Source organism: Schistocerca piceifrons, chromosome 4 (assembly GCF_021461385.2).
Source record: "Schistocerca piceifrons isolate TAMUIC-IGC-003096 chromosome 4, iqSchPice1.1, whole genome shotgun sequence".
Lineage (NCBI taxonomy): Eukaryota > Metazoa > Arthropoda > Insecta > Orthoptera > Acrididae > Schistocerca > Schistocerca piceifrons.
The window spans coordinates 16,659,115-16,685,525 of NC_060141.1; the positions used below are offsets into that span (position 1 = coordinate 16,659,115).

Sequence of the window (26,411 nt, forward strand, 5' to 3'; positions counted from 1 at the left end):
AGAAAAGCATGTGCACAGAGATGCCCTGTTACTTCATTCCTCAAGATTCTCCAATAATCACAGATACAATGTAGTGAAATTGCAGTGCTATGTGTTGAGCTTATTTCTAGTATGTTGGATTATGCCTCATTGCAGAAAAGTACAGCAGCTTTGCCTACCAGACGTTCTTTCTGGCAAGCAGGGTGGCTTCTGAGACCCATTTAAGAGTTCATTTATCTGTAGTGAATTTCTGAAGATAACTGTAACCAACATCAGTGAATGAGTAAACCTTAGTAGTAAAATGTACATAAAGAAGAATTAAAATATTACACTTTCTAAACAAATCTTTTTTCTCAGTATTGTCTTTGCCCCCTTTTCCTTCCTTATCCTCCATACGACCTCCCCCCCAAATAGCTGCTGCACAGTCTGCAGATGTTGTGTAATTTTCTGGTACAGTTTAATGTCGTCATTATTTTGCAGTGAATAGGCTTACCATTAATTTTTAGAAGAGGTTTCAAGTGTCAAAAGCGAAAGGTTTTGTATATTTCAGGGAGCAGAGATACTAGCAAAACTACGCCCCTGTTGATGTATTGCGCCAGCTCCTAACAGATGGCCGTGGTCCAGAGACAGGTGCAGTCAGAACTTTCTTCAGAGAGCAGCGCGAGGAGCAAGCTTGTGCAACTTGCCTAATGTTAGCGTGCCTTGACAGTGCGCAGAATGCTCAGATTGCAGAGTGGGCAACTCGTGCATTTTTTCTTTATGGTGGCGAGCCACGTGTTGGTGGTGTAAGTGGTGTTGGTGGTGTAAGTGCCTGCTGGTGGCGGTACGGGTGCACTCTCACCACCAACCAAACCCCGCTCGTTGACACCATGCTGACACCTGCAAGTCCTAGAATTGCGAGTCCAGCCAGCCACAACCACACATGAAGGTATTGTATCTTCACATAAATAATTGTGAATTATTAATGAAACATCTAATATTCAGTTGTGCACAATGAAAAACAATGCAAACTAATATTTTGCAATGAAACTTAAAATAGTGATTGTGAGTGTGTGAAATATTATCCATTTCACCATTGCACTTCAACTTTTTACAATTTTTTTACATCTTCAATTTGATAAATGGGTCCAGTTTGTGGCTGTATTCTCTCTCTCTCTCTCTCTCTCTCTCTCTCTCTCCTCATCTCTCTCTCTCTCTCTCTCACCTCTCTCCTCCTCTTCCCCCCCCCCCCTCTCCCCCTCTCTCCCCCCTCTCCATCCATCCCTCCCTCCCTCCCTCCCTCCCTCCCCTCCCCCCCCCCCTCTCCCCGCCCAGCCTGGTGTTTATTTTATGAGGGAATGAAGTACCAGTACGGGAACTCACATGTTCATGAGTTGTTTGCCGAGTGGAAATTTCAAATATTTTTACAGTGGCAAAAGTATAATTCAAATCTTCAAGTCCACAGCGGGGATTATGGAACTGTTCTTGGATGGAGTACAGGGGAGGTGAGATCAGTCCCATCTACTTTCCAAATGATCTTCTTGTGAGTTCTTTGTGTTTTGAAGAACCTTGTTTCACTTCCAACCAAGCTGTGGCTAAATTATGCATGCAGCTAGTTTGAAAATTTAACTTAAAATGATTTTTGAAGAATTTGGCTGGCGATACAGAAAATCTCTACATTTACTTGTGTGAAAGCTGAAAACTACCATATGGAGTTACCTGCATGCCACGTTTTGCTGTCAGAGGAATAATTAGCAAATCAAATTGTATAAATGCAAATCGGTTAATAGTGATTTATTCGTCTGATAACATACACTTCTTAATTGCGATTAGAACATATATGGGACATGTGATGTAATTCACACTAGGGAGTATGGGTCCCTAATACCAAAATAGTCACAACGATACAAAAAATATCGGTATGTAAACATGAATGAAATTTTCATTCTGCAGTGGAATATGTGCTGATAGGGAACTTCCTGGTTGATTAAAATTGTGCTTGTGTAGCTGAATTGATGGAGCACTTACCCACAAAAGGCAGAGGCCTTGAGTTTGATCCTTGGTTCATCATACAGTTTTAATCTTCCAGGAAGTTTCAGTATGTAAACACATTGAGTGTGAAAGGCTTGAGAATGTGTGTAGGCAAATATTAACAATTGGTTTCCACTGCTATTTCAGCCTTCAATCCTGGCTTTGTGTCGACACCAATTCGTGGACCAATTCAACAAGGCCCTGCAAGGGATCAGAATATTGGTCCTAGCTTTCTCAGTCCACAATCTTTGCCTGCAAATGTGCAAGATGGAAATGTTGGAGGTGTTCAGTTCTCAGCAAAGCATAATGGTCTTTATCTTTATATGAGTAGACTGTTGAGACCTATCTGGAATCTCCGAACAGTCCACCTAACAACAATGGATAAAAAGCAGTTTGTGAGTGCCATTCTTTTCACTTCATTCATTTTCATTGGTAACATGGGACTACTGAAATAGTATGTTTCTTTTCTCTTGCAGCTGTGCAGCACACTTTCTAGAGAAGATTGTGCATGGTTGTTAGGCCACATCCATGCTCTTAGAGCATTTCTGGAAAAGAATGCCCAGTTTTCTGTAGGATACATGCAGTAAGTATAAATGTATCCTGTTAAATGTCTTATTAATGGCTTGATATGTAGTCAGTTCTAAGAATATCTCTCTCTCTCTCTCTCTGTCTGTCTCTCTCTCTCTCTCTCTCTCTCTCTCTCTCTCTCTCTCTCTCTCTCTCTCTCTGGGTGTGTGGGTCAGCATCTCCATTATATGGTGAGTGGGAACTTTCCTTTTCATAATATTGTTACATTCCATCTTGGATTTTCCATTGTTTGTTTGTGATGTACTGTGCTTTATCACAGTGGCACATCATCAAGCATTTTTTCCTGGCGTTACTGTCTTCAGTGAAGTGTACCAGATATTGTTTCACGAATCTGTGAATCAGTTGAAACAAGAGGAACTGACACTTCACTGATACCAGCAAGCTGTGAAAATGTGCCACGTATAGAAAGTGAATGTGTGTGGTTCCGGTGTAATTATTTTTTTTCTGACACACACTTCCAAAGTATTATGGTCTCCAAGGTCACCTGACTTAACCACCACCACCTCTTCAACTTTTTTTTTCTGTGGTGTCACCTTAAAGCTAATGTGTACAACAAAATCAATGAGTTACGTGAGAATATCCTTCTTGGTATTCTGGTAGTCATGCCATATCCTCTGGCAGCAACAATGACAGACATGCCTGATATGTTGAACTATGTATACAATGGGGGTAATCACTTCCAGCACCTCTTTTAACACAACTTTATTTCTCAACCATAAAGGTATGACATGTACAAATTTGGTTTCATATCCTTTCATTAAGATTCCTATAACACATTTCCTGGGACTCCTCCCCTCACCCCTCTTATTAAATATAACCACATCAGCAGTAGGTGTAAAAATTGATGTGGGAAGTGAATGTGGTAAGATAGGTGTTGAAGGGAGGTGTGTATTCTTTACTTGTGAAATGTGTTAATTATTACACAATCAGCTAGGCTGTTATTAAAGGGCTGTTATGTGATCATGAAACTTGGGACTCCAATGCAATGACAGCGAGGCTAGTAACACAGCATCAAGAAATTTGCTCCAATAAAACCCCTCTTTTGTGAATATCTGTGTACCTGAGACTTCTTTTGTAAACAGGAAGTTTCTTGAAACGCGCATTCAGCACAAGTGTATCAAAGCAGCAGCTTGAATTGTAACACTTTTAGGCAACACACATTCTTAAACTACAAACTCTAAAATACACCTTTACATAAATAACAGTTCTAAAAATTCTTAACATTAAACCTTTAATGGATCTTGTCCATAAATTTTTAATTAAATAGTTTCACCCCCCTCCCCCGCCCCACAATATAACGTTCAGACAGGAGATTTTGCTCCAGCTAGTTAATGCTAATGAGAAGTGACTTATTTAAACTGAAATAGGGAAAATATTTTCTAACCATGTCAGCAAAACTTACAAGATCACCCGACAACAGAATTTTTGTAATCGCATTTATGGTGCATGCACATCTCAAAAATTCTGGAGAAAATTGACTTTGAAGTCTTCCGAGCAACCTTAATTCACTAATGCAGTAAATTTTTTCACAGTTGCGAATATAGACAACAATTAGCTGAAGAATGGAATGACGACAATGAAAATTTGTCCCAAGCCAGGACTCAAACCCAGATTTCCTGCTTATCATGAGCGGTCTCCTTGCCGTTTGGCTGTCTGTGCGTGATTCACTGCCAGACCTAAACTTCCATACTTCATCAGCCATGTGTCGAAAACCTGCACTTACACAGCCATTATGTATGTTCCCATACATGCGAGACATTTTACTTGAAGATCGCCTACCCAATGTCAGCAAATAAATAAGATATTGTGGTGCCTATGTCATTCTGAATAAGATGGTTTTCCACATTCACAATTGAAAATACATTTACTGTATTTCCTAACAACTGTAGTTGCATTGCCTGTTGCATGCATTTCCAAAGGAACTTTGCATCATACTCAGACTAACACAAACACTGTAATATCATATTAAATCTCTAATGTTTGTACAATTTCTTGATGGCCTTCATGGCTCATTTGGTAGTGCACGAGACACAATCTTTGGACCGCTGGTTTGAGTATCCTTTTGGTCAGAACATTTTTCATTTTTTCTTCTTTCAGTTTGAATATCTGCGTCATTTAAATATAAAATGAATCAAATACATACTGAACACACACGTTTTCATTTTTTACGAAAAATGTGCAATATTACACATTTTACTGGTAGTTGACAACAGTTGCCTCTGCTTGATCACTTCATGAATAGTTATGGCATGGTGGTTGATGGGAGCAGATGTGCGATACATCATTAGAAATAAGACAACTTATGTATTTCTAAAAAATAACTGGATATGTGTCAGTTAGCGTATATTTGCTGCATTGTAATTAATGATGTAGGTATTCAAATTGAATGGGGAAAAAAGACCAAAATGTGGTTTGAACCAGTGATCCAACAATTACCAAGTCTCAAACACTATCGATAGAGCTGCAAGGTCTGTTGAAAATTTGTTCTAGATGTAATGAATTAAGGTTGCTCGGAGATCTTAAAAGTTGATTTTCTTGAGAATTTATTACAGTTGTTTAGAGAAAAGAGTGCTTTGTTTCAGAGTATAGTATTCAATAAGGCAATAACACCAGCCTTAGTTGGCAGCAATTGGCATTGGAAAACATTTCTTATTATTGTAGGTTTTAATTAAAGTAATATGAATGTTTATGTTTGACATAGCTAGCAGGCTCATACATCAACAAAATAAAAAGTAACCTGAATAAAGACTATCAAATTTTGGTCTCTCAGATAAAATCACAAAACTTGCACATCTGTTTTAATTAAATCATAGTTGAATTGCTATTAATATATCGCTAAGCACTTCACTATAAAGAATTGGTAGATAATTCAGTTGATAATTCAGTTAAAAGTAAGTTCACGCTATGGATTCTTTTATTACATCACAATTTCGTTACTGTAGAATGCCCTCTGCATAAAGATACTCACAATAAGTGTCTGAAACTTTATCATGAAACAGTTCTCAGTATCTATTCTAACTAATAGACTCAATCCGTGCGAATGCCATAATGTAGCCTAAGCAAGCACTAGCTCAATAACTGGCTGCTGCAGAAGAAGCCATAACATAAGTGAGTCTGTCGATAAAATAAGATCCATCTGAATAGGGAAGCTCATAAAATGACAGGTATGCCATTTATGGATTAAAACCCCGGTTAAGCCATTTCAGTTAAGCGGTGAACGTCTAATATGTTCAATAGTATTTTGTATTGTAATTACAGAACATATTTGTTAAAAGTTTTGAAGGTTAAATGAATTAAAAAATCACTTAGTGCACTAAAAGTATGTTGTTTACTAAAGTTAAAAATTACATTACAATAATATACTTAGACTGTCTATTTGGGGAGCAAAATAACTGATGATGGTCGGAGTAGAGAGGATATGAAATGTAGACTGGCATTGGCAAGGAAAGTATTTCTGAAGGAGAGAAATTTGTTAACATTGAGTATAGATTTAAGTGTCAGGAAGTCGTTTCTGAATGAATTTGTATGGAGTGTAACCATGTATGTAATGGAAGTGAAACATGGACAATAAATAGTTTAGACAAGAAGAGAATAGAAGCTTTTGAAATGTGGTGATGCTGAAGATTAGATGGGTAGATCACATAACTAATGAGGAGGTAATGAATAGAATTGGAGAGAAGAGAAATTTGTGGCACAATTTGACTAGAAGAAGGGATCAGTTGGTAGGGCATATTCTGAGACATCAAGGGATCACCAATTTAGTATTGGAGGGCAGCATGGAAGGTAAAATCGTAGAGGGAGACCAAGAGATGAATACACTAAGCAGATTCAGAACGATGTAGGTTGCAGTAGGTACTGGGAGATGAAGCTTGCACAGGATAGAGCAGCATGGAGAGCTGCATCAAACTAGTCTCTGGACAGAAGACTACAACAACAACATAGACTGTACTTAATAGTTTGTGCAATGATACAAAAAAAATACGTAAGCAGTGGAAAGAACAACCATTCAGATGTGCTATTGTTGGCAGTTTTGTTTAGACCAGTGAGCTGATGGGTGAGGAACAAACTCACGCTCAGACGTTCACCTCTCCCCAGTAACCACTGTCCAGTATGCTCTTGTCTCGAATTATTTCTTCAAATACAGTCTTCTCCCTTTTTTTCTTTTTACCGGTTGCTGGGGTTTGCTTAACCGAAGTTTTACTGTGTTTACTAATAGTCAACAAGCGGAACAAAAAGGAGTACAGTGTTTCTAGAATCTAACTTGATCAATAATCAAAGATATGGAAATTGCATAAAAATTACTCGGAATAAAATTGTACATTATAATAGGAAAAACCAGCTGTCTCTTGTTCTGCCAGCTTTTTCTGATTGCCAGGTCAGATGTTAGGGAGCAACACACACAGTGTGAAAAGTGAGTGAGTGTGGTAGAATTTTACAGGCGATAGTTCAATAGTTAAGTTTATAATTTAGAAGTAAAGGACACTGCCCACCAAATAACAGAAGCATGGGTACATTATACAAGAAAAATATAAAATAGAAGGCTGAAATAAATCAAAAGTAGCTACTGTAAACATTACCAAACCACAGCAGAACGCACACATAAGAGGGTTGTAAATTAGGCACACTTTTGGAGCCAGTGGCAGAGGCAGAGGGGTTGAAGGGGAAGGAAGAGGGGTGAAAGAAAAGGACTGGAGAAGTCTAGGAAAAGGGTTAGATTTCTAGAAAGTCACCCAGAACCACATATCAGGAGAGACTTGCCACACGGGATGAGAAGGAAAGACTGATTGTTGCAGACTGTATCAGATGAGATTTGAAAACCTGAGAGCTTAAAGGTGTAAGAGAGTAATATGTAAGACAGATATTACTGCTTAAACATCATGCATGAGTTAATAAGATTGAAAGCTAAGTACAGTGAAAAATAGATGTGTAAGACAATGAAAGATGTAGAAAATGGTCTTGCTTGTCTCTTTTTCAAACCCCCCCCCCCCCCCCTCCCACTTCTGTTACGTATAATGCTCTTAGCTTTCCACTCTTATTAACTCATCCTTGATGTTTAAGCAGTAATCTCTGTCTTGCATATTACCCTGGCTTCCACCTTTAAGCTCTCACGTTTTCAAATCTCATCCAGTGCAGTCCCCAACAATCAGTCTTTCCTTCTGATCCTGTACAGTAAGTCTCCCCTGACAGGTGGTTCTGTGTGATTTTCCCAAAATCAACCCCTTCTCCTAGACCTCTTAAGTCCTTTTCCTTCACCCTTCTTCCTTCCCCTTCAACCCTTCTGCCTGAAGTAGAAGCCACTGGTTCCAAAAGCTTACCTAATTACAACCCCCTTTTATGTGTGTTTTCTACTGATGCTTGATAAGTAAATATTTTATCCATCCAGTTAAATTATTTTGTTGTTATACTGTAAACATTAGTTACATTTGTAAAATAATATAATTGAAAATGCGTAGACAAACAATAGGAATTCATTATAAGAATCACAACTGCCATCGATGGGCGAAATGTGGAAGTAACAAAAAAGCCCTAATAGGGTGGTTGATGTAAAGATGAATGTGGATGATGCCATCAGTTGTCATGACAGAGACAGTGTGGAGTGTGTCAATAAAGTGCATCGGTAGCTAGGCACATAACAAGCCAGAGTTGTACTGGTAATAGAGTAATAGGTACCATCGGTCACCATGGAGACAAGAACTTGGATGAGCCAAAGACATACTGCCAAAGGACAAAGTCAGTCTCCACGGAGATGGGATCGTTGACGAGTCGACTAGGGTACATCGCTTCGGAAGTGGCCAACCTATTACTCGACGATAATAGTGTATCGGCAGCAAAAAAGTTTCACGTCAGTCAGTATTAGGATGACAAATATTACAAGTCAGCGTTTAGTGGAATATTAATTAATTTGCCACATTGTAAGAATATGAGTTATCAAAGTAGATACTGAAGAGAGAAAAAAATGTCAATAGTATACTTGACAGGAACTAAAATAGAATAAGACCAATAAGAGTATACACGTTTAGTGCTTAAGGTAAATGCTTGTTGTTGTGTATATATATATATATATATATATATATATATATACATCTAAAAAGAAAGATGATGAAACTTACCAAACAAAAGCGCTGGCAGGTCGATAGACACACAAACAAACACAAACATACACACAAAATTACTAAAGTAAGTCTTTCCGCTCCCGGGATTGGAATGACTCCTTACCCTCTCCCTTAAAACCCATATCCTTTTGTCTTTCCTTCTCCTTCCCTCTTTCCTGACGAGGCAACCATTGGTTGCGAAAGCTAGAATTTTGTGTGTATGTTTGTGTTTGTTTGTGTGTCTATCGACCTGCCAGCGCTTTTGTTTGGTAAGTTTCATCATCTTTCTTTTTAGATATATTTTTCCCACGTGGAATGTTTCCCTCTATTATATATATATATATATACCGAACAAAAACGCTGGCAGGTCGATAGACACACAAACAAACACAAACATACACACAAAATTCAAGCTTTCGCAACAAATTGTTGCCTCATCAGGAAAGAGGGAAGGAGAGGGGAAGACGAAAGGAAGTGGGTTTTAAAGGAGAGGGTAAGGAGTCATTCCAATCCCGGGAGCGGAAAGACTTACCTTAGGGGGAAAAAAGGACAGGTATACACTCGCACACACGCACATATCCATCCACACATACAGACACAAGCAGACATATAATTTTTCCCACGTGGAATGTTTCCTTCCATTATATATATATATATATATATATATATATATATATATATATATATATATATATATATATTAAAAAACAAAGATGAGGTGACTTACTGAACAAAAGCGCTGGCAGGTCGATAGACACACAAACACACACACAAAATTCAAGCTTTCGCAACAAACTGTTGCCTCATCAGGAAAGAGGGAAGGAGAGGGGAAGACGAAAGGAAGTGGGTTTTAAGGGAGAGGGTAAGGAGTCATTCCAATCCCGGGAGCGGAAAGACTTACCTTAGGGGGAAAAAAGGACAGGTATACACTCGCACACACGCACATATCCATCCACACATACAGACACAAGCAGACATATTTAAAGACAAAGAGTTTGGGCAGAGATGTCAGTCGAGGCAGAAGTGTAGAGGCAAAGAAGTTGTTGAAAGACAGGTGAGGTATGAGTGGCGGCAACTTGAAATTAGCGGAGATTGAGGCCTGGCGGATGACGAGAAGAGAGGATATACTGAAGGGCAAGTTCCCATCTCCGGAGTTCGGATAGGTTGGTGTTGGTGGGAAGTATCCAGATAACCCGGACGGTGTAACACTGTGCCAAGATGTGCTGGCTGTGCACCAAGGCATGTTTAGCCACAGGGTGATCCTCATTACCAACAAACACTGTCTGCCTGTGTCCATTCATGCGAATGGACAGTTTGTTGCTGGTCATTCCCACATAGAATGCATCACAGTGTAGGCAGGTCAGTTGGTAAATCACGTGGGTGCTTTCACACGTGGCTCTGCCTCTGATCGTGTACACCTTCCGGGTTACAGGACTGGAGTAGGTGGTGGTGGGAGGGTGCATGGGACAGGTTTTGCATCGGGGGCGGTTACAAGGATAGGAGCAAGAGGGTAGGGAAGGTGGTTTGGGGATTTCATAGGGATGAACTAACAGGTTACGAAGGTTAGGTGGACGGCGGAAAGACACTCTTGGCGGAGTGGGGAGGATTTCATGAAGGATGGATCTCATTTCAGGGCAGGATTTGAGGAAGTCGTATCCCTGCTGGAGAGCCACATTCAGAGTCTGGTCCAGTCCCGGAAAGTATCCTGTCACAAGTGGGGCACTTTTGTGGTTCTTCTGTGGGGGATTCTGGGTTTGAGGGGACGAGGAAGTGGCTCTGGTTATTTGCTTCTGTACCAGGTCGGGAGGGTAGTTGCGGGATGCGAAAGCTGTTTTCAGGTTGTTGGTGTAATGATTCAGGGATTCCGGACTGGAGCAGATTCGTTTGCCACGAAGACCCAGGCTGTAGGGAAGGGACCGTTTGATGTGGAATGGGTGGCAGCTGTCATAATGGAGGTACTGTTGCTTGTTGGTGGGTTTGATGTGGACGGACGTGTGAAGTTGGCCATTGGACAGGTGGAGGTCAACGTCAAGGAAAGTGGCATGGGATTTGGAGTAGGACCAGGTGAAACTGATGGAACCAAAGGAGTTGAGGTTGGAGAGGAAATTCTGGAGTTCTTCTTCACTGTGAGTCCAGATCATGAATATGTCATCAATAAATCTGTACCAAACTTTGGGTTGGCAGACTTGGGTAACCAAGAAGGCTTCCTCTAAGCGACCCATGAATAGGTTGGCGTACGAGGGGGCCATCCTGGTGCCCATGGCTGTTCCCTTTAATTGTTGGTATGTCTGGCCCTCAAAAGTGAAGAAGTTGTGGGTCAGGATGAAGCTGGCTAAGGTGATGAGGAAAGAGGTTTTAGGTAGGGTGGCAGGTGATCGGCGTGAAAGGAAATGCTCCATCGCAGCGAGGCCCTGGACGTGCGGAATATTAGTGTATAAGGACGTGGCATCAATGGTTACAAGGATGGTTTCCGGGGGTAACAGATTGGGTAAGGATTCCAGGCGTTCAAGGAAGTGGTTGGTGTCCTTGATGAAGGATGGGAGACTCCATGTAATGGGTTGAAGGTGTTGATCTACGTAGGCGGAGATACGTTCTGTGGGGGCTTGGTAACCAGCTACAATGGGGCGGCCGGGATGATTGGGTTTGTGGATTTTAGGAAGAAGGTAGAAGGTAGGGGTGCGGGGTGTCGGTGGGGTCAGGAGGTTGATGGAGTCAGGTGAAAGGTTTTGCAGGGGGCCTAAGGTTCTGAGAATTCCTTGAAGCTCCGCCTGGACATCGGGAATGGGGTTACCTTGGCAAACTTTGTATGTGGTGTTGTCTGAAAGCTGACGCAGTCCCTCAGCCACATACTCCCGACGATAAAGTACCACGGTCGTGGAACCCTTGTCCGCCGGAAGAATGACGATGGATCGGTCAGCCTTCAGATCACGGATAGCCTGGGCTTCAGCAGTGGTGATGTTGGGTGTAGGATTAAGGTTTTTTAAGAAGGATTGAGATGCAAGGCTGGAAGTCAGAAATTCCTGGAAGGTTTGGAGAGGGTGATTTTGAGGAAGAGGAGGTGGGTCCCGCTGTGACGGAGGACGGAACTGTTCCAGGCAGGGTTCAATTTGGATGGTGTCTTGAGGAGTCGGATCATTAGGAGTAGGATTAGGATCATTTTTCTTCGTGGCAAAGTGATACTTCCAGCAGAGAGTACGGGTGTAGGACAGTAAATCTTTGACGAGGGCTGTTTGGTTGAATCTGGGAGTGGGGCTGAAGGTGAGGCCTTTGGATAGGACAGAGGTTTCGGATTGGGAGAGAGGTTTGGAGGAAAGGTTAACTACTGAATTAGGGTGTTGTGGTTCCAGATTGTGTTGATCGGAATTTTGAGGTTTTGGAGGGAGTGGAGCTGGAAGTGGGAGATTGAGTAGATGGGAGAGACTGGGTTTGTGTGCAATGAGAGGAGGTTGAGGTTTGCTGGAAAGGTTGTGAAGGGTGAGTGAGTTGCCTTTCCGGAGGTGGGAAACCAGGAGATTGGATAGTTTTTTGAGGTGGAGGGTGGCATGCTGTTCTAATTTACGGTTGGCCTGTAGGAGGATGCTCTGAACAGCCGGTGTGGATGTGGGGGAGGAAAGATTAAGGACTTTTATTAAGGATAGGAGTTGACGGGTGTGTTCATTGGCTGAGTTGCTGTGTAGGTGAAGGATTAGGTGGGTGAGGGCAATGGATTGTTCAGTTTGGAACTGGTATAGGGACTGATGGAAGGAAGGGTTGCAGCCAGAGATGGGAACTTTGAGTGTGAGGCCTTTGGGGGTAATGCCAAATGTCAGACAAGCCTGAGAAAATAAAATATGCGAGCGTAATCTGGCTAGGGCGAAGGCATGTTTGCGGAGGGAATGTAAATAAAACTTAATGGGGTCATTGTGGGGGTGTTGTGAGGGTGACATGGTGTTAGAAGGTGGAAAGTGTAACATGAGGTGAAATGAAAATGAAAATAAAATTATATATGGGGAGAGATAAAGGTGAACCGGAAAGAAACTGGAGATCTGGAATGAAAAAAGGCGAAAAGGTGTTGGTTACAGCTGGGCTATGTTGGACTTACCCTCTCCCTTAAAACCCACTTTCTTTCGTCTTCCCCTCTCCTTCCCTCTTTCCTGATGAGGCAACAGTTTGTTGCGAAAGCTTGAATTTTGTGTGTGTGTTTGTTTGTGTGTCTATCGACCTGCCAGCGCTTTTGTTCGGTAAGTCACCTCATCTTTGTTTTTATATATATTTTTTCCCACGTGGAATGTTTCCTTCCATTATATATATATATATATATATATATATATATATATATATATATATATATATATATATATATAGTGGGCATAGATGTCAATTTCTTAAAGGGCCCTGAAGTGATTATTGGTGGTAAATGCTAAAGTTGAGCTGCTTGGGGGAACACAATGGTAAGTGCCATGGCCATGTATTTTGCGGTAGATGGCTAATGACACCACCTGTGGGATGCACAATGCAGTAGACTTACTAGTAGTTCCAAATTCACTCAACAGACGTCAGGGCCGAGCTTAATGGTGAGCGCCACTGTCTGTATGTTGCGGAAACATAATGGTAAGTGACAGAGAGAATGGCAGCAAGTGAAAACATCTCAGAGATTATAGCAACAGTGAACATGGCAGAAGACGAGAAATATACTTCCAATGATACTAATATCTTCGAGAGGGATCCAGAATACGTTCCTAATGATTCAGATGACTCAGAGGTATGTTATTTTGTAAATATACTGCCTTTAGTACGTTTCACGAACATAATGGTAAGTGCATGTACATACCATTATGTTCCTGAAGTACGTTAATTTTGGGGTTATTTTAGAATAGCTACATTTTTTTTGGCTAAGTGGTGTGTGAATGCGCATTTTTCATTTATGTTGTTACATGTAATAATAATAATGGTAATGGTAACAGTAGTTTCCGTTGTTATACAGGTTAATAGCGAATCAGATCATATTGCTCAAAACAACGAACAATGTATCGCTCCTGCAGAAACCATTCAGGAACAAACAAAGACGTCGTCTTGGAAAAGGTGCTGCTGTGGCCAAAATACGAACTCGAACATGGTACTGTTTTGGAAATATCTAATTTCAACTGGTAGATTTCGTGTGAACACCACTTCCCCATGAGCGGGCACACAATGTTGCCGTTCGATAGAGATTTCATGACAATTGAAAATTACGTTCGCCGACAAGTACAAGATGTGTACAGTCCAGATCAGTGGTGCGAGATCATCAAGAAGTCGGCTAAGAAGAATCCATTGCTTGTATATAATATGAAAAGAGAGGATTTCTATCAAATACGATACTCTAAAGAAGCGTTTGTCATCAGAAACAAGACAGTTGATAGTTGAGATGTCAACCTAAGGAAACTATGTAGATGGAAGGTGACCTCCTAATATCCATCATCTTTATTCATCAGCGAGACATTTTGTCATGACATTTGGCATGAAATAAGCTTCAGGAAACGTGGAAGACAAGGACCAGTTCCTATACTTCAGCTTAAATACAATGGGCCAAGGCTTATTGAAAAGAATAAAGTTGCTTACGTCCTGTCGCTCCTAAATTACATACCTCCTGTCCACCATGGATTTATCCTGTCACTAAAGCCAACAGTTTTGGATGAAAAAGACATTAGTAATGAGAATGATGAATGATTTTGCAGTTTCAGTAAAGTGTTGAAGACTTACTGTAAAATTCAATATGTAATGTTCTATCACTAAGTGTTGTTAATGGTGTATGGTAATGTAATAATTTTTGTATATTTCATTTGTTTTGGTCAGTTATGAGTTTCATTTATGTCTGTATAGTAGAAGATACATGTTAGAATCACTACAGAATAAAAGGACTGTTCAAAAAAATTATTCAGATTTTCAGATCAATTGAAACTTTAGATGCGCTGTATCTCGAAACTGTGATTTTGGCGCTTACCATTTTGTTCCCCCGAGAGCAGCTGAGTTATACATGTATTTTTAAGCAATTTGTTTATCAGATAGATTATCCATAAAGATCATTTTAACAAATTTTGACATAGTTGTAGCAGGAGAATCTGAAATTTTTTTGTATCTTCATGAACTGAACATCAATATCATTTGCATTAAAATTATGCTGGCCATTTGCCTCACATCAGTCTTAGCAGATGGACGTAGTGGGAATGTATGGAACTGCAGTAGAGTTCTTTCTTTACGCATGTGCTACAGTGGCTGGGTGGCTGGCAACCAGTACAAATTAAAGAACTCTGTACCTAGCAAGGCTTCCACTGACCTAGCCTTGTACTCAGTCCTAGTTCTTTCCTCTCAGCATCAACATTGGTCTTCGGCCTGATGCCCCACTACAATGCACATACTAGAGATATTCATCATAAAGTGTTGACACTCACCCATGCCATGCCACTACTACTGCACAGCTCAGAATGTAAATTAGTGCTTTGCATCGCAAGACATTACATCTGGCGAGCTTGGAGTACTATTAGAGTTCAGAGCTTACTGCCAGTAAGCTTGTGTGATAACCGTTTGCATTTGCTTTGGGTCTTGCCCTGTCCATATCTCCCATGGGAGACGAACCATTCCATGCCTCACTTCGGTAAAATTGGTGTTGTGCTGGTGAATACTCGGAGACTAGTTAGTAACTTTGTGTCCCATACTCACATGGATTGTGTACAGAACATGTTTTTGTGGATGATTCAGCACTGATTAAGCTATCCTTTGTACCACTCTTTTATCCAGCGTAATCACATCAGCAGTGGCTTTCCCTGAGACCTTTAGAATAAGGAGACCATTCCATGCTCAGTCTGTAGTACGTTAGATGTTTGAGTAACGTGTTTTTTCCTTAACCACTTGTGAACATCCAGTCATTGTGCAGCACCCAACATGCCTTATTTTTCAATTTTGTAGTTATTTGATTAAGTTACATAGTGAAACATTCCTACAAAATCATTAGTCCTAGCTATTTGTTTCAGGATAGCAATTTCGTTTTGGGTTTCATTAGATTTGGAGAGAATTTTAACATTCTATAAATCATTGAGAAAAATAATTCTCTTATTTTTCTGCGGATGATATGATGTAGTGTTCATGATAGCATTTGTTGGAGTAGGTTTTCTACAAGTAGTGAAACGTTTTTTCATTATGGTTGCCAATAGCGAGGTCAAGAAATTATTCTTTCGTCATAATGACTTTGGATGAATGTTATTTACAACCTCAGATAAAGTACCAGTTTCATCTTTTGAACCTTTATAGAGCAACAGTGTACCATATCTCTTATGTAATTATTTTACTGATAATTTCAGGATTTTCTTTTAAGAATTTGATTTCAGTGTAATTGACAAAAATGTCTATTGAAGTTCCAGCTAGAGAATTTCCTGTTGCTAGGCCACCTTTTTGATGGTAAATCTTATCATTGAAAGAATTTTACATTGTTTGATCTATTGTAAATTGCGTGTGCAAGTTCAAAACTGTTCATAATATTAAAATTTTCTTCATATGTATACACAGACTTTAAGATTTCATTAAGATTACTATTAAGTTTGTAAGATGGACAATTTATATTGTTAATTGTTGATGTGTAGGTATATTTCGTTAATAGCAGAAAAGGAAAGTTGCCACTCACCATATAGCGGGGATGCTGAGTCACGATAGGCACAATAAAAAGATTCACACACTCATAGCGTTCGGCCATTAAGGCCTTTGTCAGCAGTAGACACACACACACACACACACACACACACACACACACACACACACACACACACACACAAAAATGCAATTTGCACACACGTCTGCAGTCTCAGAGAGCTGAAACTACACTGCGAGCAGCATTACCAGTGCATGATGGGAGTGGCGACTGGGTGGTGGTAAGGAGGAGGCTGGGGCGGGGAGGGGGAGGGATAGTAATGTGGGATTGGCACACAGTGAAGTGTTGCAGTTTAGATGGAGGGCAGGAGAGAAGGTGCGGAGACGGGAGAGGGTAAGTAGCGGAAAGGAGAGAAATGAAAATAAATTAAAAGACCGGGTTTGGCAGTGAACTGACGACTGTGTAGTGCTGGAATGGAAACAGGGAGGGGACTGGATGGGTGAGGACAGTGTCTAACGAAGGTTGAGGCCAGGAGGGTTATGGGAACATAGGATGTATTGCAGGGAAAGTTCCCACCTGTGCAATTCAGAACAGCTGGCGTAGGTGGGAAGGATCCATATGGCACAGGCTGTGAAGCAGTCATTGAGATGAGGGGTATCATGTTTGGCAACGTGTTCAGCAACAGGGTGGTCCACTTGTTTTTTGGCCACAGTTTGTCGGTGGCCGTCTATGCGGACAGACAGCTTGTTGGTTGTCATGCCTACATAGACTGCAGCACAGTGGTTGCAGCTTAGCTTGTAAATCACATAACTGGTTTCACAGGTAGCCCTGTCTTGGATGGGATAGGTGATGTTAGTGACCGGACTGGGGTAGGTGGTGGTAGGAGGATGTATGGGACAGGTCTTGCATCTAGGTCTATGAAAGGGGTATGAGCCATGAGGTAAGGGATTGGGAGCAGGGGTTGTGTAAGGATGGACGAGTATATTGTGTAGGTTCAGTGGACGGTGGAATACCACAGTAGAGGGGTGGGAAGGATTAGTGGGTAGTACATTTCTCATTTCAGGTCACGAGAGGTAATTGAAACCCTGGCGGAGAATGTAATTCAGTTGCTCCAGTCCCAGATGGTACGGAGTTAAAAGTGGAATGCTCCTCTGTGGCTGGACTATGGGACTTTGGGAGGTGGTGGGAGACTGGAAAGATAAAGCACGGGAGATTTGTTTTTGTACAATGATGGGAGGATAATTATGGTCAGTGAAGGCTTCAGTGAGACCCTCGGTATATTTACAGGACTGCTCGTCACTGCAGATGTGATGACCACGGGTGGCTAGGCTGTACGGGGGAGACTTCTTGGTATGGAATGGGTGGCAGCTGTTTAAGTGGAGGTATTGCTGGTGGTTAGTAGGTTTGATATGGACGGAGGTACTGATGTAGCCATCTCTGAGGTGGAGGTCAACATCTAGGAAGATGGCTTGTTGGGTTGAGTAGGACCAGGTGAAGCAAATGGGGGAGAAGTCGTTGAGGTTCTGGAGGAATGTGAACAAGGTGTCTTCACCTTCAATCTAGATAGCAAAGATGTCATCAATGAATCTGAACCAGGTGAGGGGTTTAGGATTCTGGATTTTTAGGAAGGATTCCTCTAGATGGCCCATGAATAGGTTAGCATAGGATGGTGCCATGCGGGTGCCCATAGCCATACTGCGGATTTGTTGTAGGTAATGCCTTCAAAGGAGAAGGAATTGTGGGTGAGGATATAGTTGGTCATGGAGACTAGGGAGGAGGTTGTTGGTTTGGAATCCATAGGGCGCTTGGAAAGGTAGTTTTCGGATAGCAGTAAGGCCATGGGCATTAGGAATGTTAGTGACGAGCAGGGCACCGTGCGGTAAAGGGAAAGGAACTGTGGAGAGTTGGTCGAGGAAGTGGTTGGTATCTTTTATATGGGAGGATAGGTTCCGGGTAATAGGTTGAAGGTGTTGATCTACGAGAGCAGAGATTCTCTCAGTGGGGGCACAGTAACTGGCCACAATGGGGCGTCCTGGGTGGTTGGGTTTATGGACTTAGGAAGCATGTAGAAGGTGGGAGTACAGGGAGTGATAGGGGTAAGTAGAGAGATGGACTCTGGGGAGAGATTCTGGGATGGGCCTAAGGATTTGAGTTGTGACTGGAGATTGTGCTGGATTGCTGGAATGGGATCACTGTGGCATGGTTTGTAGATGGAAGTATCTGACAGCTGACAGAGTCCTTCTGCCACGTTATCCTTGCAGTTAAAAACAATGGTGGTGGAGCCTTTGTCTGCAGGTAGGATTATAAGATTGGGATCAGTTTTTTGATGGTGGACTGCAGTTCTTTCTGCGGATGCAAGGTTAGTATGCATGTTGAGGGATTTGGGGAATGATGGTGAGGCAAGGTTCGAGGATAAGAAACTCTGGAAAGTTAACAGGGGTTGGTTTGGAGGCAGTGGGGATGGATCACGGTTGGACGGAGGAGTGAACAGAGTTAGGCAAGGTTCAGTATTGGTCTTTGGTTGGGTCTGATTGGTCGGGTTGGTGGCGAAAAAGTGTTTCTACTGTAGGGACCAGGAGAAAGAGAGAAGGTCTTTAACTAGTCCTGCATGGTTGAATTTGGGAGCTGGGCAGAAGGTGAGGCCTTTGGAAAGGACCGATATTTATGTGGGACTAAGGCTTCTGGAGGAAAGGTTCATGACTGTGTTGTGGGTCTGATTAGTTTTTGGGTTCTGTGTGGTGGTGGGAGGGAGTTTTGGAGGGTGGGGTAAGTCTAGTAGGTCTGCGAGACGGTTTGTCAGCTTTGAGGGGGTGTGGGGAAGGTTTGGAGGTTGTTGTGGAAGTAGTGGACAGTGGTACTCCAAGGCGGGAGTAGGAAGTGAGCAGGATGGAGAGCTTTTTGAGGTGGCGTTGAGCATGTTGCTCAAGTTCCTGCAGGGCAAGAGTTTCAATGTGTGTTATGGGTTCCAGGAATTTGGAATTACATAGCAGGAGAATTTTGTGGATGGAGAGAAGGTGTTGCAGGGAGGCTTGGGCTTGGTTGATATGGTTTTGCAGGACTATGTTGGTGAGGGCTAAGGATAGGTGGAATCTGAACAGGTGGACATCATTGTGGAAGGAGGGGTGGCAACCAGAGATGGGTAATTTGATAGTAAGGCCATTAGGGGGGATTTCATGAGCCAAGCAACAACGCAGGAACAGTATGTGGGACTGGGATCTGGCCAGGGATAAGGAAACTTTTCTGTATTGACGCAGATGGAAGGAGCATGGATCCATGGTGGTGCAAAAATGCGAAAAATTGCGTAAGAAAGTAGAATTACGTTGGAAAAATTATGCCAAAATACACCCAAATATGTGTGAAAAGTACGAAAAGGGCACAATGGATGCACAGGGGGGAAAAAGATATGCAACCTGAGGAAGGTGATGACAGTGGAAGGCGAAAACTTACTAAAATTGGCGAAAAGTCACAGTAGAGAATAACTAATCATTAATAAATATATGTATATTACTTTGGGTAGCATGTTTGAGGGCGGATAAGCATAAAGCAGGGGGACGGCAGATGTGACTGGATGAGGTGGATTTAGTGGGTGCGAACATAGATAGAACGGAGAAAGGGGGGGGGGGGTGGTTCATAGTTTAGATATATAAGATCATGTGGCACTGGAAAAGTGTGGAGATAATACGCAAAAATACGGGAACTGACACAGGGAGCATGATAAGTTTTAAGGTATAGGCTTAATTATATCAGCGGGAGTAATGTGGGACATCAGATGCTGCACCAACAATCAGCGTGGTCTTGAGGCCGTCTGTCGCGTGTGGGCAAGTCACTTGATACAGTGTGGCTCATAAGTAGAGCGTGCAGTGCGGTTCGTTAGGCAACAAGAGAAACACAGGAAAGAAAAGAAAGGAGGATGGTCATTGAGTATAGCGATGCAAAAGAAAGTAGTTACAAAGGAAAACAGCAAAGGGTTAGGATCGAAGAAAAGCAGTCAGGCAAAAATCAAACAATGGAAAATTCAGGATGGAATGTAACAATACCAGAGAAGGAAAGTTGCCACTCACCTTATAGCGGAGATGCTGAGTCTCAGTAGGCACAATAAAAAGATTCACACTCTCATAGCTTTCAGCCATTAAGGCCTTTGTCAGCGGTAGACACACACACACACACACACACACACACACACACACACACTCGTGCAAAAGGAACTTGCACACACGTCTGCAGTCTCAGAGAGCTGAAACTACACTGCAAGCAGCCTATAGTGACTCAGCATCTCCGCTGTGTGGTAAGTGGCAACTTTCCTTCTCTGGTATTGTTACATTCCATCTTGGATTTTCCATTGTTAGATTTTGATAGTGTAATTTCAGTAATGATCTAAGCTTTGGTAATTGTGGAGTCATTACTTTCAAAGTGCTCTTTCATCTGGCAGGAATAAAAGGTGATTATCATTATCAATCAGTTTCTTAATTTTAGTTTGAAACTTAGCATTTGAATCTTTACTAATTTCACTGGTGTCATTTTCCATTAAAAAAAATGTTTTGGTGTATATTCTTCTCTAGCAATCACATGGGTTTTCCGTTTGTTTCTTAATTACTATGGCTTCACCTATTATTTATTTATTAGTTAAGCTTTTCACACTAATTGAAAATAATTATTTAATTTTTGTTTGTTTTTTACTTTCCTGATAAGTTCTTCAATTTGTAAAGCTATTTTATGTCCTCCAGACTTAGTCAGTTTTGTAGATTTAGGTACAACTTCAACATTAGTAATTATACATTTTATTTTGGTTTGATTTAAATTTTAAGGCCTTTATTCAGTGGAGCAGTTTCAGCTTTATGAGATTGTGTCCCAGTAAGATTAATGAGTCTAGGAGAAAATGTGTTTTCATTATTTGAACAGCCCTACAGTGCGTTACCATGACTGTCTGTCAAAGAGTTAATTTTCATATGCAGTCTGCAATGGCATCTTGCAAGAGATTTATCTTTCCATGTGCAAATTTGAGCAACATGAAAAAAATTAAGAGAAACCTGGTTACTCAGAAATAAACACACATTATACATTTTGTTATTAAGATGTCTTTTGATTTGCAAGCTTCTCTAATTTTTAACATAGTCCACTATAGACTGCTCTTTTCTCAAACATGAAAAGCAACAGACGAGTTGATGTTAATATTGACGTTTGCAGATTTTGGAATTACATGCTGAGATAGACATTGCTTATTAAAACTAGTTTTCTTATTGAGCGTAAACATTTTAGTCCTGACCCCTGTAAACTTTATCAAACTAACTTGGCAATAAATTAAAAAAATTTTATAGTGTTATTGGAAACACAGCGATCATTGAGGGCGGTTTGACATGTATGATAAATTTCCATGAAAGGATGGAACATTTTTGCTGCGTATTGATGGTTGAAAAGCTTGATTAAGAATCATATAAAGAATTTAAGCAGTGTATAGTGGAATGGCCACTTAAAACTAATCGCAGGAAGGCAGACGCCATACTGAGATTCATTTCAAGAATCCTAAAGAAATGTAGTTTGTTAACAAGGGAGATGGCTTAAAAACATTTGACCAGTACATGAATATTGCTTGTCAGTGTTGGATTTGTAACTGATAGGATTGATAGAGGAAATAGAGAAGATCCAAAGAAGAACAGCAGGTTTTGTTATAATTGCTTTAAGCAAGCTCAAAAGTATCATGGAGATATTCCACCAACTCCAGCAGCAGATACATCATTATTTTCTGCTTTACTGTTAAAGTTCGGAGAGCGTACATTCCAAGATTATTCAACAAGTATTTTGCTTCCTCTTACTTATATCATGTGAAAAGGCCATGAAAATAATGTTGGAGAGATTAAAACCCACACCGAGGCTTCACCAGCAATCATTCTTCCTGCAAACCGTGTGACTGGAACAGGAAAGAGAGGAAGTGACAGCAGTAACAAAGTACTCTCTGCTGCACACTACAAGGTGATTTGTGGAAAATAGAAATCCTCAGGTGGGTACAGGTGGGAACACACAATGCACCCATCAATATTGTTTAACATGGTCGATTTGGTAGTCCAGATGTTATGACGTGGGGAGGCATAATGCATGGGTTTACTGACTTCCAAACTTTTGAACACAGTCCACTTACCAGTCAATGTTATTGTGACACTGCACCCTTTCCCCATGTGTGTCTTTTCAGGATGCATTCAGGCCTGGCATCATTTTTTGGCTGACAATAGGTGACATGCACAAACAGTACAGGTGGAGCAGCTCTTGGAACAAGAGAATATTTGATGAATGCCAGAGTGTGCACATCCCCCAACTTAATACCATTGAGCACCTATGGGGACATATATTGCAGCATATTAACATGCACCAATGAACATTCAGCAGTTATCAACCATGCTGGTGGAGGAATGGAATGCCCTACCACAAGAACTCTTCACGTTCCTTACGGCCAGCATGGGAGCACATTACAGGGCACACATTGCTGTCCTTGCACCCTCCCTACTAATAATCATGTGTCACCTTTTGTAATGTCCAAGGGACCACCATGAATTGTGGCAGCGTCACGGTAATTATTGTCTCTGAATAAAAAAGTTATTTTTGTCCATCTCATTGTGTATTTCTTTTCTTGACCTTCTGTACTATAGTGTAGCAGGTCTTTCTATGTATGGTATAAATTCCACTGGTCTGTGTTACTTCGCAGTGATACGTCGTACAGAAGTTACATTTGTCCTTATGTTTAGCACACCAGTGTCGTTTTGTGTTAGCAAAGTAATAGTTCAAATGTACAGGCTGAAGCACTTAATCTCACTGAAAGAACTGACAATAAAGAGAAAGTGGAAGTGTGTGAGAGCCAGTGATGATGAGAGACAGAGGATATGAGAATGACAGGTAGAGAGAGGTAGTGACACTGAGAAGAGACAGCAACAGCAGGAAGGAATGAGAAATTGGCAGTAAGAGAGGGCAAGAGGAGACAGTAGCAGTGAGAGGACACATTAGTAGTAAGACGGAATGAAGGAGAGTGTGGCTGTGACGCAGGAGATAATGACCGAGACAAAGAGATAATGACAAAGAGTTTGGCTGAATGAGTGGGTGAGTTAAGGCAACTGGGAGTGGAAAGGTATGATGGACTTAACAGCGATGGACTAGTGGGTGCAATTGAGTTACAGTAAGGGGAGTTCGAGGTGAATTGCACGTTAAAAAAGAGCACAAACATCTTCTCGTGCCAGAATTTTTGGGAACATTTTCAAAGGGACTGAGGAAGGTATAATGAGCCAGCTGGTATCCCATTTTTCAGTCGGTCATTTAGACAAACAGGAATATGTTTGCACTTTTTATGCTCTGATACGAGCATATTTCTGCTGGTCTTATGTTTGAGTAATTTTATGGTTGCATGATATGTCCCAATGTATTAGTTCCTTCTTTCCAAAACATTCTTTTTCCTCTAATAAAATTCATCCTTGCAAACAAATTCAGCCTTTTATAAGATTGAGCATATGAAGTAGACTTGGCCACACGATTCCTGGTATGTGGGCAGTGGAAAGTTAAAAGCTCGTAGCAAGTAATTGAGTAAGATCTCCATGTTTTGAAGTCTCCGTTTCATAAAATTAAGAGTGTTACCTCTTATACCTTGAAGTGTAAAATAATTTGCTGATTGGAGATGTCTTTTATTTGTCCATAGCGTAATGTTTTGTATTATTACATTGAATCACATGTAACTATGGAAATTCCAATTCCCCATTCCTCATATTTCAATAAATATCGATTAGTGCATACAGTTAATAGTTTTTCCTAATTACAGGATGAACCAACAGACAAATTTGGCTTCGGAGGTATCAGGCCAAGACAATTATGGAACTCCTGTCTCCAGAAGACCGCAGTTGCCTGTCCAGCAAGTACAGCTTCAAGAGAAACGTTCCTTAGATGCATTCCGAGTCTTCATTGCACATGTCTGTGAAGTTCTTGGACTATGGAAGGTGTTGTGTGAACACCAGTTCCACATAATTGCTGACACTCTTAGTAAGGTAAGTTTAGTTAGATTATAAACACAGAATCTTCTGTCTCAAACATCTTAGCATATCATGGTCTTTAGCATCTGTTCAGTGGTAGTTATAGATGAGGTGATTTCATTTTACTGTAACTTGAAGGCATGGGTTAAGAGGCTGAGCTTGATTCACATCAAAGCAAGCATGGGTGTATATTGTAATTTATTCATGAGGAGGGAGGGGCGGGGGGCAAGGATCTAAAATTGTCATTTTCATTGATTGTAGCTGAGTTGTCAGTTTAGAGATGTAATTGCCTCATTACCACAAGAAGTAAATTGTATAGGTGACTCAAAAAACTGAATGTATTCCAAATTGTAATATCTGTTACAAGTGTGTTCTCCTGGCACCATTTGTTATCCATGGCGTATGAGAATGTTCCCAGGGCAGCAAGTGCCCTTCGTTGCAGATACATACGGAATAAAATACTATGAGGAAGGTAGATTGTGGCTGTAGGGTTAATCTTCACCAAACATCAACAGTAGACTTAATTCTGAGATATCACCCATAGTAACAGAAGCTCTTGTAAGGAAATCATACACAAATCAAAGGAAGGTTACCCCTCAGTTGCAGCTGATTGATGTGTGGTACACAGAAACTCATAACAATACAGAAATGTTCCTAGCTTTTGAGCGGGCACACTTTTTATAGTGCAAGTACGTGCTCTCACACACAGTAATGCAGGTACCCAAATGCACCCACCTTTGACTGTTGCAGTGCTCTCCTTTTTGAGTGGCTGCTCAAACTAACAGCCGTGAAGGGGGAAGGCGCGTGCCAGCTAACAAAGGGTGGGGGGGGGGGGGGGGGCATAGAGATCAGAGGAGGACTGAATGGTGATGTAATTTGTCGGGTGTCTCACATTAACGCCATTCACCCTGGTGGGCCTTCATCAGGTGACACCATTCTCGGAAATAGGACTGTTGATATTTTTAAAAATATCAGTTGTCTGATATATTGATGTCTGAAAATGTATCGATGAAAAACAATTCGTTGTACTGGCCTATATAAGTATCGGCTGCACATTATAAATATACTGCCAGTTTTAGAGCTGTATTTTTAAGTATTGATTTATTATTAGATTCTCTGTACCTCAACAACATAGCAGGCTGCCTACCCCTTTAGAGCAAGGATGGAAAAGAAAATGATGCACATGCGTGCTTGGTAATAACCATGTTGCCAACAATGGTAACTGGATGTAAGTGGCACAATAAAAGGGGTCTGATGATTCTGTCGTTCAGTTTCGTCACACATAAGATCTGTCCAGAACCCGTGTTCTTAAATTTCTGCCAATGCCAGTGACCAAGCAGTTGTAGTGTCAGAATTGTGTACTGAAGCTAAATGTTGCAGTTTGTCGGTACTGCCGAGCACTGGTTACGTCAGCATTTCCCTTCACACCTCTCCACACACACCAAAGACCAATCTTGTCAGTCAGATTTTCCCTCATCAATTTCAGCAACTGGTTTTGAAGAATGCCAGTGTGAAGAAATAATACACTAGGTGCATAAAAATTGTTTTTAATGCAACTGGTGTGCTATTGCTTCACTATCAGAGACGTCTGTCCCCACTTCTAAGCCAGAAAAGCATAAATCTTTTTCGGCTTCTCTCGCTAGGAAGGGGTCCCTTGGGTCACTCCCTTCCCTGATTTCTTCTTGGGAAAGATGACATCTGCCAGTGTCTGAAGAGCCCAAAAGCAGCTGGTCATAGGGCTTCACGCTCATCCTCAGTCCCGGAGACTGAGCCAGTAAAGTCCTTCCAGCCAGGGAAACCCAAGGAGCAGGGAGAGAAATCCAAAAAGAAAACCCCCTAAGACCAAGGAAATTGCGGTGGCACCTGCACCACCGCTACCTACAAGCTCCGCGGCTGAGGATGGGGTAAAGATTTTGGTGTCCGCTGAGGACCTAGATCTCGCCAGACGCTCAGACACAATGGATATAGACTGCTCAGGCAATAAATTGGTGGCGGCAGGTGACTCTGAGGTGTAAATTGCTTCATTGAATGTTCCACGCCATCCTCCAGTGGAATTGCGGTGGTTTTTTCCTCTACCTGGCTGAGCTATGGCAACTGTTAAGCTTTACACCTCCTATCTGCATTGTGCTCCAGGAGACCTGGTTC

The 26,411-nt window shown here is 41.4% G+C and overlaps 1 protein-coding gene across 1 annotated transcript in view; it reads left to right on the forward strand.

The window, feature by feature from the left end:
* The window catches only part of LOC124795542 (nuclear pore complex protein Nup155), a 258,190-nt gene that overhangs the window by 107,812 nt on the left and 123,967 nt on the right, over positions 1-26,411 (forward strand). Inside the window, 5 exon segments of the mRNA XM_047259615.1 lie at positions 530-556; positions 558-900; positions 2,137-2,384; positions 2,466-2,572; positions 24,059-24,281. Of these exon segments, the coding sequence (XP_047115571.1) occupies positions 530-556; positions 558-900; positions 2,137-2,384; positions 2,466-2,572; positions 24,059-24,281 (948 nt within the window).